This window comes from Oxyura jamaicensis, chromosome 2 (assembly GCF_011077185.1).
Source record: "Oxyura jamaicensis isolate SHBP4307 breed ruddy duck chromosome 2, BPBGC_Ojam_1.0, whole genome shotgun sequence".
NCBI classification, from domain to species: domain Eukaryota; kingdom Metazoa; phylum Chordata; class Aves; order Anseriformes; family Anatidae; genus Oxyura; species Oxyura jamaicensis.
The window spans coordinates 135367300-135385606 of record NC_048894.1 but is presented as its reverse complement, the minus strand read 5'-3'; the positions used below and the strand labels follow the sequence as shown (position 1 = coordinate 135385606).

Here is an 18307-nt window from a genome sequence, read left to right as displayed (position 1 = left end):
AGGCTGCCTCGGGGCTGGAAAAGGGCCACATCCCTCTGCTCCAGGGAGGAAAAGAGCAGGGAAAGCGAGAGCCACTCCATGCCTCCGCTCCGAGGTGCGGCCTGGAAGCAGAAGAGCCTGTATCTGGCTCGTTCAGCAGGAAACAACCTCGGCAGCTGCAGCCATTGTCAGAGGCACCAGAAGGATGTGCTTTAGAAACAGAATGTCCACTACCCCACGCTCTAAAATGGAGAAGCTAAAAACGCTCACGTTTCTTCCTCTGGGTTCTGATTACTGCTCCTGGAACATTGCTCCTATCTGAAGTTCTGTCTCACCCTCATCTGCCAGCTCAAAGGCGGTGTCATCTGCTCCCAGTGATCCCAAGGGAGGGTTGGTACAGCCACGGGAAAAGCATTTTGTAAGTTCACGTGAACCCTCGTGTATTTCTGGCACTGAACGATTACAGAAGAGGCAAGAGAGACTTTAAGGGAAGCCAGATTTCCTCTGCCTATGCTGAAGTTCCTGAAAAAATACATTTTGCTGAACATCAGTATGAATATATCATGGAAAAAATCCCCTGCTTTATAAATTGATCAGGAGTGCTACGGAACATCTGACAGCACAGGGGAAGCAAGGAAGAGGAATCATTTGTCACACCTTACTGAGCACAGGAGGTGGAAATATGAACACAGCCACTGGAGACTCGTGCAATAAGCTGATGGGAGCAGAATGCCCACAGCTGGGAACACACACTGGAAGCACGTGGGGAGCTATTCCCTCCCCACTCAGCTTCTCAAGAACATATGGTTTGAGCAGTGTCCCAAATAAGGCAACAGAGGCAGCGCTCTGGTATCACTCTGATTTAGGAAATTCCTGTGATGGCTGGAAATAGCAGAAAAGGGGAAGGAAAAATAAATAAATAAATAAAAATAGTAGCTCCCACAAGAGAAGTCAATAGGTACTTACACACAGGAAGTGAGGCTGAGCAGAGAGAGAGAGAGCAAGGGGGAAGAACACGAAACCAAAGCGAGTTAGAAAGCTAGCAAGACAAATGGAGAGAAAAGCTAGCAATCCTCTTCAGAGAGAAACAAACCACCTGAGAATTCAGGAAATATTCTTTGGGCCGAGAAGAGTGCATAATCCTGAACCTGCTGCCTGACTCATTCTCTGCTTGGAAGAATTAAAGGCAGGAGCCTTTTCTTCTCCTAAAGGTGAGCAATCGATTCCATTAGTCCCTCAGAACGATGTCTGGATGAGAATTCCCCAATACATTGTCAGTTAGACCTAAATTAGCCCAACAGCAGGACAAGTTATCAGACGGGAATATGAGGCAGGAGGAGCACTCATAGCAAAGCTTCCTGATTAAATATTGTACCAACACACAGAAACATCTCTGATTTAACTATTAAAAAGGGATCCCTCAGATAATGAAAATTACACACTGAATTGTATCTCAGGCCTAGGGATAAGTAAGGATGTTCTTCTGTCAAAAGCAGAGTACAAGGCCATTGCAATCTGCAATTGCATACATACAGCATCACTAAAGCATAAATAAGTCCAAAACCTGATGCACTAGCTCAGCCAGAACCTCTCTGGAATCCCTATTTGCCCAGAAATCGCATGGGAAACTGAACCTAAAGGGGGATGCTAATATTGTCTTCACAGTCCCATTCAGCAGGAGGCAATATGGACAACCTGGAACAACGCTGCGAGCTACCCCACAGCTGCACTGCTATACTTTTTGTTTACAGGTAAGGCTCCTGAAGATACCTGTGCCTGTCCTCAGTTTTATTTCCATGCACGACTGCGGTGGTGAAGTCTGTTCCTGTGGTGGGGAAAGGACGTGGCTATGCTTATCAGTACTGGAGCCTACGCCAACAGGCAATGGGCCCCAGATAAAGCACGCTGCATGAAAACGATGACACAGAACAGTCACTGCCATCCACGAACCCATAGCAAATTACCTGCCGGCATGATGTCATTGCCGAGCTCTGTGATAACCTAGTAAAGAGCCATTTTTGGGCACTGCTGGAGCCACATGCTTGTTTTTAACACAAAGACCACCAAGTCCAAGGAAACACCACAGAAGAACGGGGTGCTTCTCTGAGGGGGAGTCTCCCACACCCCTCGGGCCTGAGGGGGGCCGTGCAGCCCAGAACCCCACAGGGATCTGATAGGGAACCCCCAGAATTCCATAAGGGCCCCCCAGAACCCCATAGGGACCCCAGCCCCCTCCCCTTCACCCCGGAGCCCCCCAGGGGCCGCTTACCTGGTGAAGGCGAAGGCCATGAGGCTGAGGATGGTGAAGCTGAGCAGGGTGATGGTGTGCGGCCGGTAGAAGAACTCCAGCGTGATGTCCTCCACCTGCTGCTCGTTGATCATGCGGAAGTGCAGCCGGTAGTTCACGTCGTCCTTGCTCAGGGTCCGGCTGCCCACGCACGACGCCATTTCGGGAGCTTTTTTTCCCCTTTTTCCCCTCACCCCAAAGCTTCGCCTTCGGCCGGCCCCGGCCGGGCCCCGCCGCCGCCGCCTCCCGCCGAGGCGCTGAGGGAGCAGCGCCGCGCCCGCCGCCCCCACGGGCGGGGCCACGGCGGCCGGGGGAGGGCGAGGCGAAACGGGAGAACTTGGGGGGGGGGGGACGGAGAGATCCCCCCCCTCTTTCACGGGCTGTGGGACGGCCCCTCCGCGCCCGGACACCCCTCTGCCTGCGCAGGAATGGTTTCGCCGGGAGCACGCGGCCGTGTGTGGAGAGGAGGGCGCTGAGAGGGGCAGGTGAGGCGGCGGCGCGGCCCAACGGCCGTTAACGGTCCCCAGCGGGCGTCAACGGCTCCTAACGGCTGTTATCAGTCCCTAACGGTTGCGCTCGTCCCCCCTCCTGGCTCAGTGACCGTTCCCCCGCTGGCTGTGGAGGCGGTCAGCCCTCCGGTGGTGGGGGTTGTTGGGTGTGTGGAGCTCTAAAATGGCTGCCCGGGGGGCGGCAGGCTCTGTGTGGGGGTAATTAACGCTCCGCTGCCTGCCCGCTGGGTGAGGTGAGGGCAGCGCCTTCCTCACTCCTCCTTTTCTGGCCGTTCTCTCCCCGCAGGATGCCGCGCTGAGGTGGAGGATGGCGCTGTGGGCTCGGCCGGCCTCCCGCTGCTGCTGCTGGCTGAAAAGAGCCTGCTTAACGGAACTGCAGAGGCTGAGGAGCTCCAGCAACGCGGTGCAGGCATGGCAAGGGGCTGCCCCTCTGGCTTTGCTGGCCTCTAGACACAGCTTTCTTCCATGGGGATTGCAGACGTACAGACATGTATCCGTAGAGAGCTGTTCGCAGCCTGCTAGTGGCGGGGATGGATCCTCATCTTCTCCTGAAAGTAATTTGTTACCAGTAAAGCAGGAACAAGTGAAAACAGAAACAATCCCCGACCTGAACACAGAAATACTGTGTGAAGGTAAGAGGCCTTGAGGATACCCTTTCTTCTTAGTCTGCAGATCATGCTTTTGATATTGCCATTGGCTCTCCTTTTTGTTGTCCTGTTTAATTAAAATATTTATCTGAATTTTGTGACTTTCACTTAACTTTTGCCCCATAGCTAACAGAATTCCTGTGATAGCTCTAGCCTATTAAGAGTACCTTTAAGCTACAACAAAGATATAGCATGCTGGGTAGAAATCTCAGTCTAGAGCAGCCAACTGAGGACCTTCTCATAACTACTTGTAGTAGCTGAGCAGGTGTCGGGGAGGCCACTCCTGAAGCAGCTCTCCCATCGATGCCATACGCCTGAGGGGTGTTCCAGGATGATTAGGAATGGGCAACAGGAGGCAGCAGAGCATGAAGCCTCCTTAAGAACTGAGCTTTGTCAAACCCTCTACTGAGGGAAAGCTGATAGATCCAAGGTCTCCTTGGTGTTGTTGCCCTGACAAACTAGCTTCACTTTCCTCTAGTAAACATTTTCAGAGTGGCATTTTTTAATCCTTACTCAGGTACTTATATCTGAGGGAGGATAACATATCCCACTCTCTGAAAAATGGTTTTAGTATGTATGCTGAGGAAACTTGATCTGGAGTTATTAAGCAGTCCTGTATGTTCAGATTCAGCTTTGATTCCAGCCAGCTTGGATCTTGCAGAGCTTATTTTTGGGGTGGCTCAGAGATGCAGCTGAGGTCTGTTTGTTTTTGCAGCTGGTTCTGGAAACAGTGCTGCACCAGAGCTGACAGGTCAGACAGCTTGTATGTGTCCACACCTGCGACGCAGTTGATCTACGTGCCAGATTTTTATCCACAGGCAGACTTACTGGTGTGCGTGGAACAATTTGCCTAGTTGGCAGTGCATAATTGGAGAAACATAATTGGTTTATTTTTTTCCTATTTTTTGTCATTTGAGGCGTGTTTTCTGATAGGAGATTCAAAGAACTTGGAGCAGCCAAAAATGCATGTCTAACAAAAAAAAGTAGCTAAAAATGCTACCAGAATGGACCTTGGTGTGTCTTGGTTTGGTTCTGAAGGCAAATGCTTCATACCCATTCATAGAGAGCTGTTTTTACTGTTTAAGTTGTTAATGTTGCTAAAAGTGTTTCACCATGCTTCTGTTGATGAGGCTTTGAGAAAAAGAAGTAGCAAGAGATGCAATAATTGAGCTGTTCTGTGCAACTTTTCCTAGAACATCAGAATCCAGCTTACTTTGGAACCTGTCTTCTTGTTCAGGTGTAGCTTTGTGTTTTTGACACAGAAGAGTGTCACCTTAATTTCTAGAAAGCCATCATGCTAAGGAACTGGACACAGAAAATTGCCATCCTGAGGAGTTTATAATTAGCACGGGTGATCAGCTTGACAATTGAGGTGAATGCTAGCAGCCAGCCTGCAAAACAGCAGTCTTGATCTGTCTGCTGTGAGCTTCTATCAGTGGAAAAATAAATGAGTTTAGAGAAATGTTTTCAAAAAAGACAGTGAGGTCTGTGACTTTGAACACACTTAAGTAGAAGCAAATTTAATTATGCTTACTTGGAAACCTTAATAAGTAGGCAGAGCTCTGTTTCTTTGGCTGTCAGAGCTGGTGGCAGTCAGCAGCCACCCTGTAATGGGTAAGACATCATGGCTCAGTTGTAGTTGGCTTGAAGGTCAGAAAGAGCTGCAGCCCAAGCATTGAATTTGGAAGAGGACACAGGTGGTGCATTTATCAGGCTATCAAAAATCTTTGTGTTAGCTTTTGGTTTGGATGTAATCAAGCAAGATTAAGTCTGTGAAGACGTGACAGAAGACTTTTCAAGAAGATGATGTGATCTGTTGTGTGTGGCGATCAAGCTGGGAGACTGACGGCAGGCTTGCTGGGGGCTAAGCTTGGATTTGGCCATGTGAGCAAGACTTGACGGGCAGTGGCAAGGCAGTGTTACAGAAGCAAAAACTGGGAGCAGACTGTTTTCATATGCTTTCACACAGCAATAGTTTGGCTGTTCATCTCTTGCAAAATGGTCTTGTGTTTTGAAATGGATTCAAAGATCTGCGTAGTGTTTGAAGGGAACAGCTTTGTCATTTACAAAATGCACTTTGCTCTTCTGTATTTATTTCCTAGACTGGGATGATGTTCCGCCTTCATCGGCTTTGGAAGAGATTTCTGAGGAAGAAGCTGTGCAGATCCTTGCGGATCCACTTCTTCCCCTTCAGTCTTCCACACTGCGGGATTATGTTGATCACTCAGAAACCCTAACGAAGCTTGTCCAGCTAGGTATGTGTGATTTTGTTTGTGTGGTTTCCCTGAGCTTTGGAGTTCCTGTAATTTGTGCTTTGATCTTAGTGGTGGCTTTGTAAATTTGAAAATTTCAAGCTATAGGATCACTGACCATTGCTACAGGTAGCAGAATGTTATGCAGGGTGAATGGAAAAAGAGAAAAGGCTGTGTGAGTTATTGAATGCTCTATTAGTTAAAGACAAGGCTGCCTGGCTCTAGTCCCTTAGCATATCTTCCAGAGCTTCTGGAGGTAGGGAGCACTTTGTGCAAGTTGGTTGGTCTTTTAATTTGGGCTGGATAAGGATGTTTTAATTTGCTGCAAAAGGTACTGCAGCTGTCCCTCCCAGGAAGGAAGGAGAGCAATTGCTATGCGGAACCGTAAAAGTGGGGCACAGTAGACTGAAGAGGAAAGAATGAGGGGGTGGAAGAGAACTTCAGTTTTGATCAAAAAGCATTTGGACTGCGCAAGAAAGATAGCTGAGTCCAAGGCTGCTGGCTTCTTCCTCACTTCCCAGAAGTGCAAGGAATACCAGAAAGGCTGGTGAAACAAATGTTTGCAACAGGGAGATCTGGCACTGTGCAGTAAGAAATTGGTGTGTGAATCACTCACTGCAAAATTGTCCGAGGCGTAATGGAGTTAGGAATTCCTTGTACAGATGCTTCCATGTGACAAGAGTAGGTCACTGCGTGTGGCACGTACTGATGTATTTGATTCCTCACGTGCAGGATTCATTGGAGATGTCATCCTTCAGAAAATAATCTTAGCAAAAGTCTGAAACCAATCTGCTTGTTTTATCTGGAATATTTCCATCATATAGGCGGTATCGTGACCTTACTGTGTTAAGCAATCAAAGTATACTAAATAAGTGAAGAAAAAAAGAATTGTCCTAGAAACATCAGCATGCCTTTCTGAAACATTTATAGGGAATGAGGTCTGTGTTTAATTAAAACAGTATCTCATTTTATTTGTTGTAGGAGTTGACTTATCCCAAGTGGAGAAACGTCAAAAGGCAGGTCAGCTCTTACTGACCTTGGATTTTGAGAAAGATATAAAAAAAATACTCCTGTTTCTTAAGGATGTGGGTGTAGAAGACAATCAGCTGGGACTGTTCCTGACCAAAAATCCATACATCCTTGGTGAAGACCTGGAAGCTCTCGAAACCAGGTATGCCTTTTAAGTAGCAACAGGATGTTAAGCCCCTGGCCTTGAAGATGTAGTTTTGGAGTTGTCTTAAGCTTGTCTGAATTCCCGTTGTAGCTGCTTACTCCCTCCCTCAGTCCCTTGGCTCCATGTTCCTTTATCATCAGTCAGCATTAATATGGTAGCGGTGTTGTAAGTTGAGTCAACCCGCTGATCCATCTGAAAACTGACCATTACCAAAATTTATCGTTTAAGTTTTCAGTCAGACTTGTGAGGTATGTGGCTGTGTGCTGCTAGTTTCCCTGCAAACGATGAGGAGAAGCGTACTTCAGAAAAGAGGAGAAGCAGAATAAGACCGTCTCTTTTGGTAGCAGCTTGGAACTGACTCACCAAGGAGACTGCCCCTTGAATACATTACCTAAGATTTTGTGCCTTGATTTATCCATCTGTAATTATGTGCTTGGGACTGCATTAGGCCAAGCGCTTGAATGGGCTCAACTCTTAGGTGTGGGGCTGGTCAGCCACATCTCTCCATGCATTTTTTGCTTACTATTTGTTAAGTGAATTGTGTGGCAGGCTGGCTTGCAATGGGAAGACAGTTAAAAGTTTGGAAGAGTGAGGATTGCTCTAGTAGCTGAGGAGCTGTCAGGAGAGGTTGGATAGCATCAGCTGTGGGTAAGGTATAGCGGGAACAGTGGGAATGGTCAGTAGTGCTGTGCATGAGGGAGTAAGATACCTGAGCTGACCAACCATTTGCTTGGTATCAAAACGTATACCCCTTCTAGTCTTTCTGTGAGGAGCATTAATATTCGTGGATTAAGAGCAGGGAGTAGGGAAAGACTAAGACATGGCTGGCAGCAGCTTCTGCTGGTGCACAGAAGGAAAGGGTTTCTGCAGAACGAGGTTCCTTGTGTCTGCCGTGACTGGAGGTGCAGGCAATCGCTGCTGCTCATCAGGTCCAATTGTCAGGCTACCTGTGTGCATACGTGACTGTGCTCATCCTGCAGCAGTTTCTAGTGTCCTACTTACTTGTCCAGCACTGGTGCAAAGATCGGCTGTTCAGGCAAAAATGTCTGTTCCTGTCTCTGCCACAGAAGAAGCAGCTTGCCATCCTAAGCCACTCCCTTTACCCATGTCAGATTAGATTTCAAAATTATGCTCCCTGAGGCTTCCATTAAGTTGGAGAACAATGTAAACCTCCTTTTTTTTTTTTTGTTTTATTGTTGTCAGATATTGATTGCTCATGTAGTGATCTGCAGATGTGGAGATACTGATGACTGGTCATGGATTTTGTCTTCTATCAATCATACTTCAAAACCATATTCTATATGATATATGTAATTTTACTGTGTGGATTCTGCAGTAAAAGAAGCAGAGCAGATCTTTTCTGTACTTAATTTTAATAGCAGCACAGTGTTTCAGTGACTTTTTTCTTGTTGTCCAGCCTAAACTGAGCACAAGACTACCATGAACCAATTTTCATCGTTTGTGTGTTCCCACTTGTATTGCACTGGACTGTCCCTTGGTGTCATTCAAGCTTGTATGTGCATGAGGATGAATGCCAGTCTCTTTAGATCTCATGTCTTACACCAAATCTTATTTAGTTAGCTGCCTTTTGGAGCTGGGGTGTTTTTTGTTGCTGATGTGTTTGTTTTTTTTTAAAGCTTCATGTGTGCGTGTGTTTACCAAAAACCCCAAAGGTGGAATGGCTTTTTTTTTTTTTAAGAAAAGTCATTATGTTTATGGGCATTTATTCAGAGACTGCAAGGGAAACAAGCTGTTTTCTCCATTTACTGTCAAACCTTTGTTTTCTGTATCACCCCCTCCTAGTCCTCTCTAGTCTTTTTAATGTCTCAAATCTAGATCCTGTGTACTGCAGACTGTACTTGTTGCAGTCTGACTTTGTAGAGAACACTCACTTGAGAACATGGTGCATTCTGAATATGCTAGCTATTCAACTGAAAGTAAGCAGTGAGGAAATCAGATAAATATATGCACATACTCCTTTTTTTTCCAGCAGCATGATTTAGAAAGTTGGGATATGTGTCAGTCTTTAACTGAAGTCTGCTAATTTCACTGGTTTTAGTGTTGTCTGGATCAAGCTGTTTAGCAGTATTGCTTGTTCTCTGCCAGCCGTGGAACATCATCTTCAGTGGCCATTATTTCATTAACAATTCTTTGTCTGATCAGTTCTAAAGATATAATGGGATAATACTGGTTTGTTCGGTTGGTTTTTAAGTACCTTTATAAATGTGTAGCTGAGTTGAAGGGATAACAGTGGGTAAAACAAGATTATTGAGGAGCCGTGTGTGTGGCAGGGTCTAAGATGTTACTGACAACAGCTGTTTGTTCTTGTGTCTGAAATCAACTATCAGGTTTTGCCACATGTGTGCACCTTGGCTGCTTTTCCGTAGATTTCAACTGTTTATGAAAATACATTCATATACTCTGAAATAATTGAGTTGTAGATTTTGAGCGCATATTTTTGTACAAATGTTCCTTGCTACAGGACCAATGTGGTAGCTTGTAACTCTGTTCCAGTCTTTATCCTTTTTGGCTAATGGCTACAAATGGTTTCTCTTTTCCTTTGCTTTACTGTTTCCTTCTAGATTTTTGCAGATGGGATATTGTTAAGATACAAGATACTCAAGGTACCAGCTTTAGACTGTAGGAGTGTACTTCATTGGTTTCTCTTGTAGTTATAGATGTCCTAGCTTTCTTTACTCAGCTGTGTTTGCTTGTTGTGTACCTTTTTAATAACAGATTCTGAAATTGAGTTAATTCATTCTTCCAATCCATACTTTCATTAGGTGTGTTGACTATAGAAAAAAAAAAAAAAAGGCAGGAGAATGGACATGTATTCACAAAATTACATTAGGCATTGCATTAATTCAGTTCTTCTTTTGCAGAACAACTCGTGTGTGCATACGTGCTTTGTAATGAACTCAAAATATCTCAGTGTTTAGAAAATCCAGAAAAGAAAGACTGCCTGCTTAGATTTTGCATGTAGTAGCTGTCCAAGACAGAAATCTGAAAATACAGCTTTTGGGAAAACAGGTATACTAGCAGACTCAGGTCTAACAGAGACCTGGGTTTTCCTTCTTTCTCCTCCATTGCATCCTTTTGTTCTGTAAGTAGTCTTTCAGAAACAGCACCCAGAAAGAAACTAGCTCATTCTTCAGCAGCAGTCTTGAGTCGAGATCATCTGAGTTCCCTGTACTCTCCTGAAGAGTGTAGTTTTTTCTCTGACAAGCATTCTAACTCACCTGTGAAGTCAGATTTGTTTTTCAGTGACTGTCCTATGTCGCTATTTAGTGAAATGGGGGATGAACAGTACAATGCAATTTCTTATTCAACAGTTTGATTTTTCAGTAAGTTTATCTCACTTTGGCACTGATGAATGCATTTATGTAATCTCTAAGGTAAGTGTGCAGCAGAGTGAATGTGGCTCAGATAGCTGTCTTTGAAAGCTGAGTATCACCTTCATATAAATGCTTTGCTGCAGATGGACACGGTATTGGTTACATCACTCTGGAATGTTTTATTGCTGTGGATTCCGTGTTGCCAGGAAACAAAACACAAATTTCAATAGATTTGGCATTTGACTTCAGATAAACACTGTAAAAGTCAAAACATTCCATAACTCATAACAATTCTGACAGTTGCAAATCAGTGTCTGTACTGCAGCTGCACCAGATGCTTTATTTTTACGGTGTTGTTAATGATGACTTAAAACATGCTACACACAACTGCTGACTGCTGTAGGAGAACGAGGGCTGACCTTGGTGCCAATGCTCACAAAGTTATCTCAAGCCATGGTCAGATTGAATGACTGTTCTTCTCTGATATACCATCTCCTAGAGTCAGCTGATTACGATCTTGCTGTCCCTCTTTGAAACTTTTTGCCTTTCCAGGTTACAGAGAAGTGCTTCAAGTATGAATCTTAATGACTGGTTTCCAGGATAAAAGGAGGGGAGTCAGGACAACCAAAATATTTTTTTATTATTATTTATCTGCTCATTTAGCTCTGTTTCTAGGATGCTTGGCAGTTGTGTCCTTGAGAAATTGAATGGAAGAAGTACAGCATAGCCAAACTGCAGCATTCAAAACATAACAGGATAAATTTTCAAGGGAAAATTGTTTATTTTTGCATCCTGGATTTCTTCCCCTTCCTAATGTCCTTGTCTCTCAGGTTTCTGTAGCCAGTTTCATCAATGTTGTCTGGAGACTAAGCTTCTACCTTCTGTGTTGGGATACCTGCTCAGGTGGGAATTGGTTCTCTAAATGTTGTTCTTAGATCTTCTCTGAAGAGATTGTTTCACTTTACAGTTATTTCATTTCTGAGGGTTTGTGGAAAGAAAGGGAGGTAGTAGTGGCTAGAAGGTACAAGAAGGTATTTTACTTTTTTCTCTCAACAAGACATAACGTAACACAGTCTTTTTTTCCCCACTATAATACCATGCATCTTTTGCTGAGTATCTACTCCTGCAGAATGTTCTGCAGTCTAAGCAGTATCTTAATTAGTCAGATGAAATCAGTTCTTGTATGCCCAAAGTTCATCTGACAACAAGTACTTCTGTTTCTGATCATGTGTAACCAAAGGGAACCTCTTCAGATAGCAGTATGTTTTTGTAAGTGGTAGCAAACGGGTTATTCATGTCTCTTTTGTATGCTGTATTTTCACTCTCATTCTTTTTTTTTTTTTCTGGGAACCATTGTAAGTAGTACTTGAAGTAGGATTTCACTTTCACTGAATTCAATAGAAATTGGAAAAAGTTTTGAGTTGGAAAGAAAGAAAGATCTGTTAAACATAAAAACTTTAGTCAGCCCCTTCACCTTTCTGACAACCAGATGTTTTGTGACTAAATCCTTGGACCAGTGACTGAAAGTAGGGACCTATGGTAACCAAAGTAACTTCAGCTGATTTAGAAATGTCTCTTTGGACGATGTCTCTACAGATGGCATTGTTGTATGATATTTCTCCTCCAGTGCTATTGGCAAAACAGGGATGTATGAGGTATAGTACTCTGTTCTTTCAGCAGTATAAATGGAATTGATTAAAATAGCAAGAGGCTGTGTATATCTTCTTGTCCATACCCTGTGATGATCTATTAATGTGTTTGCAATCTAGGAGACAGGCTGGTAGTTAAATGTAGGTTAACATAGTTATCTGCTTAAGTACAGCTGGAAGGAATTAAAATCTGTCTTCGGTATTGACATTCTGCTCTGAGGTTTATTTTACTTCTAATTAATTGGAAGGGATGGTATTTTGCTTTTATGATAACTGCAGATTTCCCCCTAATTATTTTTGGCAGAGTTGCATGTTAATGCTAGAACATCTGTCTGTTTATAAGATATCACTGAGGAATTTAAGCAAGTACTGAATAAATGGAGGCAATAAAATTTTCATCACTAGATTTTTTTTGTTTTTGTTCTCTTTCTAGAGTGGCTTACCTAAAATCAAAAAAATTTGGTAATGCAGAAATTGCTCAGATGGTCTCAAAAGCTCCATATTTGCTGTTGTTTTCAGTGGAAAGATTGGATAACAGACTGGGTTTCTTCAAAAATGAACTTGGCCTCAGTGTAAAAAAGGTAAAAACTATACTCTGAAGTCTTTAGGTACCTTGTCAATGGCATCTGTAAAGTCTCAGAACATGAATGCTTACATGGCAGTGCTGGGAGGTTATTCACAAGCCCTGTTGACATTACCAATGTAACACAGGATTACAGGAAGGTATAACATGATTTTAACCTTCTATAGATGCAATAGAACATCTGACATTCAAAATATCCTTAAGTACAGTTCTTGAAGACGATCAGCTGCAGGATATTGACAAAGAAGCATGCGTGTACCCAGTTTTATTATTTGCAATAGTTCACAGGACTGAATCCATTGGTGCAAGCAGCTTTTTAACTTGAAGCAGATTAATTGGCTTTCCATCTCTTCAAAATACTATAACATACTTCACTCATCAGTGAAAAATAGTCCAATCTGCAAATATAATATCAAACTAAATGCCAAGTCACGTGCTAGTTCACCAAGAGTAATCTTTGTTTCTCAGAGTGCTACCGCACTGTTACATGCTTAGCAGGTATTTAGCACCGAGCTTTGGGATAGTCAGAGGAGCTAGTAGCTGGAGCTGCTTAGAGTGAGTGGGCAGTGTGAGTTATTTCCTGCAGTAGCTGGTGATTGCAATAAATGTCAATTTTCAAAGGGAATCATGTGTTCTTCTATTGGCTTCTATTAGTTGAAGAGTCATAGCTGTCACAGTGCCTGTTCTTTGCCTTTCCAGGCTTGAGGTAAGAGATGTCTCTGGAAAAGGGTTTAGTCATTGCCTTGTACTCAGGGTGGATTACAAGTAGTCCCATGGCTCAGGGGATGTGGAGTAATTTCTTGTGCTGCCATAATGTTATGGTGTTACTAGATCTCAAGGTAGACAAATAAAGCACTACAGTTGAAAAATCCTTTTATAGCCTCTAGCAGGTAGTGTTTTTGTTTACTTCTCTTTAAAGAGATGGGGAGAAACAACTCAAGCACTGACAGAGGGCTTTTCAGCATGCTTTCTACTTCTGGGGAGTGTTTCTACTCCTCTCCCCGTCTGTTTTATAGTGGCTATGGTATTTTTTGTTCTCCACATTAACATGGTATTTGTGTAACTTTTTGCATCTTAATACATAACTGTTTCATGTGAAGTCAACTTTGGGCTAGAGAGAAAATGAAATATAAATGAAAGTGCGTCACTCTCCCAGCTGCAAAAAAAAATATGTATTTTTCTTTCACACATATATTTGTAACTGTGCTCTCATGGTAATCTTTCCTTTGTGTGTGTTTTCCCTAATTGCAGACAAAGGATCTGGTAATTCGTCTGCCAAGGCTACTGACTGGCAAATTAGAGCCTGTAAAGGAGAATCTTCAGGTAAGCTTATTAGTAGAAATTAAAAATATATTGAGTACCTGCATAGTTTAAGAGTTAACAGAAGGTAAAATTCCTTGGAGAAGAATCCTGTACAGAAAGAATTTCATGAAATAATTTTAGTGAAGATGGAAAATAACTGAGGATTTTGTCAGACTTCTTTTCCTCTACGGTTTGCCAGTGTACAGCATACGTGGAACAATGTCTTATTCTGTCTTCTATTCTGATGTAGGTTAGAAACTTCATCTGGGTCCCTTCCTGCCAGATTTTGCTATCTGATGACACAAATTGTTACCCTTTTTTTTTTTTTTTTTTTTTTTACAATGAGTGAAAAATAGGGCTTGCTCTCTCCTTTTTTTCCCTTAATTACTGTGTTTTTTTGCTAACTTGAATTGTTCATGAGGATTTAGGAGCAAGAAATGTGCGTTTGATTATTTTCCTCTTGGCAGGTAGCTAGCCTGCCAAAATGTGCATTTGACACCTATTGTCTGATAGCAGATGGTCGTTATTAACAACTGTTGGGTAAATAACTTCAAACCCACAGGGACTCCTTTCCCCTTTGAAAATGTAACTGTGTATTGGTTTAATTATTGTGCTGTAAAGCCAGCTAGGCCAAACAGCATGATGTAGTCTAACAATTTGAGAAGTCCCATTATCCTATAACGCATAACTATGAATTAAAATATATAATTTTGACACAGGCTCACTGCTCTGAAACCATTAAGCACTGAGAATCTTGCAATCTGAAATGTGTGTGTGTGGTAAGGGAGGAGACTGGGAAGTAACAGCCTGTTCCAATTAATACTGCTTTCTTTTTAATGAACATTGTTTCCACAGGCGGGGATTCAGTATATTATAATGAATGTGTTTTTTGAGACTCTCAGTTCTGTGTGACTATCTTGTCTATCTGTAAGGAAATATGAAGTGCAGCATCCTTATTTTTAACATATGTTATGAAGAGAGGGGAAGGAATTTTAGGTCCTTGGTATTGGAATTATCTACTGATAATTAGAAGCTCCAGCTTTTCAGGAGGTTGGATGTTTCTGACTCAGAATCTGAAGTTAGACCTGTGTGATTTAAGCTGATGGTGAGCAAGCAGCATTCTTAACGCATAACGCTGTAACACCGCTTCAAGGAGTGATTTGGTGCTACCCCTCACTGAGCGGGCTGCTATTTAGAAATAATGGTTGCAACTCACATTGACTTTCAAAAGATACCGATCGTGGACTAAGCAGGCTCAAGGATATATTATTCCATCCTCCAAAGGTCTCTTCAAGCATAATTAGAGATTCATTGAGAGGGTAAAGCTGGAAAGTTTGCATTACCACCATCTGTTGTGGGAATCATGTAGGGTATGTTGATCATTGCTAGGACTTGCACAGGAAGGATATTAACATACATGATGTAGAGAGTTACTGAGTATTAAATATATTACCTGAGTGCAATCAAAACAAATTACACTTGAGCTCACTATTTATGTCGAGGAAAATGTTTCACAGAGTAGAAAAGAAAAGGCAAAGAGATTTGCCACAGTTAACTGCAGTGGAGTCAGCTGTATGGCTCCACTGATTTAACAAGTGTTACTTGCAGTTATATTTCTTACTGCAGTGAGCTACCCCTGCTAACTCAGATCTGTGGAAGGCACCACAACAGTGCAAACACATCTCTTTATCCTTGAATGCTGTCTTAGTTGAATAGCGTTCCTTGTGATGCACAAATATTTATAAAGCAGTTAAGGAAGAATCAGGAGTCAAACAACCTGATTAAAGTCATCTCTCGAAACAATTGCCTGTAAGGACTTGGAAATCCTACATTATCTTCAAAACCCAGTTCCATGCCCTTCAGTCTGCGTTTGCCAGGCAGTCCTGGAAAAGAGCTGTCTTGGCACATCAAACTGGACAAACAAAAGCACCATCTTTGTGCCAACTGTGAAGAAGTACCTGAGCTGGTTTGAAAGTCTGGCTCTGTTGCCTGGCAAGCACACCCAATTCATGATGGAAAACAAGCTCTTTGTAAATGTCACTGGAGGATAGAAGAAATGGTTGAATTACCAGACACTCTTCTATGCTGAATTCCTTTCTCAACAACTCAGTGAACTGCTTGCCATCCTGCATGTTGGGAGGAGTTTTCATCATTTTATTGAAAAAATCTGTTTTGTTTTTCCTTTTGGGAAACCATAATTGAAGTCAAGGCAGTCTTTGAAAAAGACATCTTACTTTAGACATGAACCAACTGTAAAATAAAATGAATACACTGCGTATTCTACATGACTCTTTCAGGTTCAACTGAGGAAGGATTCTCTGGGGAGAATTTTTGTGCTTGTAACTGCCATGTGCACTGAGACATCAGCTTTTTTGTTCATATCTTGGACAAACTGAAAAATAGATAGCATTCACAGAAGCCATCTTAACTTCAGGAGTACTCCATAAGCAAACTGCACTTCAGTCCAGGATGATAAACAGTTTAAACTCTGTGACTTCAGAGAACTGGGAGATGATATTATGGCTTGCATTCATATTGCTGTGTGACAACAGGTAGAAGAATTTTGCATAAGTTTATTTCAGTGGCATGTTAAAATAAGCTGTTTGTTGTAGCTGACTTTTGAAAATCAAGTTCTATTCTCTTTCAGGTTTGTCAAATTGAGTTTGGTTTTCAACATAACGAAATTCAACAGATAGTGTATAAAACCCCCAAGATTTTAACTGCAAGTAGAAAGAGACTCCGACAGACGTTTGACTACCTGCACAACATAATGGGCATTCCCCACCACATGCTTACTCGCTTTCCTCAGGTGAGCTGCTTTTAATCTGGGAATAAATTGTTGTGTGCGTAACTGTTTCACTAGTTTGGTGAAAGTGGAAGCTTGCTGTATGCAGGGCACACAATACTTCAATTTATATGTGGCTTTTACTCTAATTGGGAAGACTTTTATTAGCAAGTCAGCAACTGTTGAGTATTCGAGTGTAAAAGTGTCCTTCTTCTCTCCCTTGTGTATGTGCCCTTCCAGCCCCAAGTCTGATCAATTTTAAGTTTTTGACAGAAATAATCATGCCTGTCTCTTTTGGATTCATAAAAGAGAATTACTACCAGCTTAGGGATTCATTGTCCTGAAATCTTCTGTGTGTAAGAGACATGAAAGAAGACAGATTATGCAGAGGATCTGCTCAGTAAGCAGGATAAACATATAACCATTTATTTCATATTTGCTTAATTAAAAATTAAGTTTTGTACATCCCAAGATCTGAAAATACAGTTTAAAGGCAATGGAAGTTTTTTCCTTTATGCAATCAGATTGACCTTCCTTCTGCTGCAGCAATAAACAGTGAAAATAAATGAATTTCTTGATGATTTTTGTTCCATCTTCTCATTACAGTTATTTCCTCACAAACTAAAAGTTCAAAGTATTTCTCACTTCATCAGGCACTGACAGGCAGTCACTCCTTTTCTTACAAGGAAAAAAAAAGTACAAATTGCTACTTCCAAACTGCAACAACAACGCTCTTCCTAAAGCTAATACTAACTAATTTAAACTTAACTAGATAAAAAGCCAAACTAGAATAGGGAAATACGACTCCTTATCTGGATTTTGGTGACTTATCTTGGTATCTAACATATCTTAGCACCAATGCTTTCTATAACTCCAATCCATGTCTCACTTTTGTCCTCCTTGACCTGTAAATGATCACAAGTCTTGTTCACTTCCGTCTCGGTTGTCTTACTGTGGCTTTGTGGTGCTTCACCTCATTATTTTTGTTCTCTCTCCAGAAGAGTAAGTGGTTAGTTTCCTCCAATCTGTGTTGTTGGTGTGGTCAGTCTTTCTCTTCTCTGTTCTTCCTTGCCATCTTCAAAACCAATGAGTTTCAGGACATGACTAGAGCAGCTGGGCCTGTAATTTTTGTATTTAAATACAACCTACCTGATGGTTGACATAAATGAGGGGAAAAGGTGTAAAATATTTTCTTGCTAGATCCCCAGTTTGTCTAAAAATGCTCTTTTTGTTTTTTTAGATTCATCAAAATCTGAAAATTAGACTACCTAAAACATTCTCCCCTTTTTTTCTTTCTTAGGTTTTCAACTCAAAGCTATTACGAATTAAAGAGAGACACATGTTTCTTATATTTTTGGGAAGAGCCCAGTATGACCCAGCAAAACCCAGCTACATCTCTCTGGACCAGCTAGTATCCTTGCCGGATGAGGTGTTTTGTACAGAGATTGCCAAAGCCTCTATACAGGACTTTGAAAAATTCTTAAAAACTATTTAATTATTAACACATGTAGAAAGGAATAGAATAAAGTTGTAAAATAAACATTTTTTTTAAAATGCTCCCTTTTATGGTCTCTAACTTCTTAATTATTTGTTTAAGAAGTCATTATTTATGAAACACTACTAGGATGTAAAGGCGTACAGTAACTTTATGGTGAATTAAAAAGTATGTTTCAAAAGGATTAGGTAAGTATATGTTGATTGCTATTGATGTGATCCTTGTAATTAATTGCTAACTTTTAATTCAGTATGAATGATGGAGCATGCTAACAAAAGTAAATTAAGGTGATTTTTTTTGTTGGTTTTGT

The 18307-nt window shown here is 42.0% G+C and overlaps 2 protein-coding genes across 5 annotated transcripts in view; one reads left to right on the top strand and one right to left on the bottom strand.

Annotated features, from left to right (window-relative positions):
• PTDSS1 (phosphatidylserine synthase 1) overlaps window positions 1-2555 on the bottom strand; it is a 28371-nt gene extending 25816 nt beyond the window's left edge. Inside the window, exon 1 of one of the 2 annotated variants that reach the window (XM_035316667.1) lies at window positions 2249-2555. In XM_035316667.1, the coding sequence (XP_035172558.1) occupies window positions 2249-2427 (179 nt within the window). In that variant the 5' untranslated portion in view covers window positions 2428-2555. The remainder of the gene's footprint in view (window positions 1-2248) is intronic. The other variant, XM_035316666.1, reaches the window with a different exon arrangement.
• A 70-nt stretch (window positions 2556-2625) lies between these two features.
• MTERF3 (mitochondrial transcription termination factor 3) lies at window positions 2626-18061 on the top strand. 3 transcript variants are annotated; one of them, XM_035316669.1, is made up of 8 exons: window positions 2626-2751; window positions 3062-3407; window positions 5525-5677; window positions 6656-6845; window positions 12266-12413; window positions 13667-13738; window positions 16365-16526; window positions 17803-18061. In XM_035316669.1, exons 2-8 carry the CDS (start codon window positions 3083-3085, stop codon window positions 17995-17997), a joined length of 1245 nt encoding a protein of 414 aa, XP_035172560.1. In that variant the 5' UTR covers window positions 2626-2751; window positions 3062-3082; the 3' UTR covers window positions 17998-18061. The 3 variants fall into 3 exon arrangements, with proteins under 3 accessions (XP_035172560.1, XP_035172561.1, XP_035172559.1); XM_035316670.1 differs by lacking the exon at window positions 2626-2751 and adding an exon at window positions 2868-2973; XM_035316668.1 differs by lacking the exon at window positions 2626-2751 and having other exon boundaries at window positions 3019-3407.
• The last annotated feature ends 246 nt before the right edge of the window (window positions 18062-18307 follow it).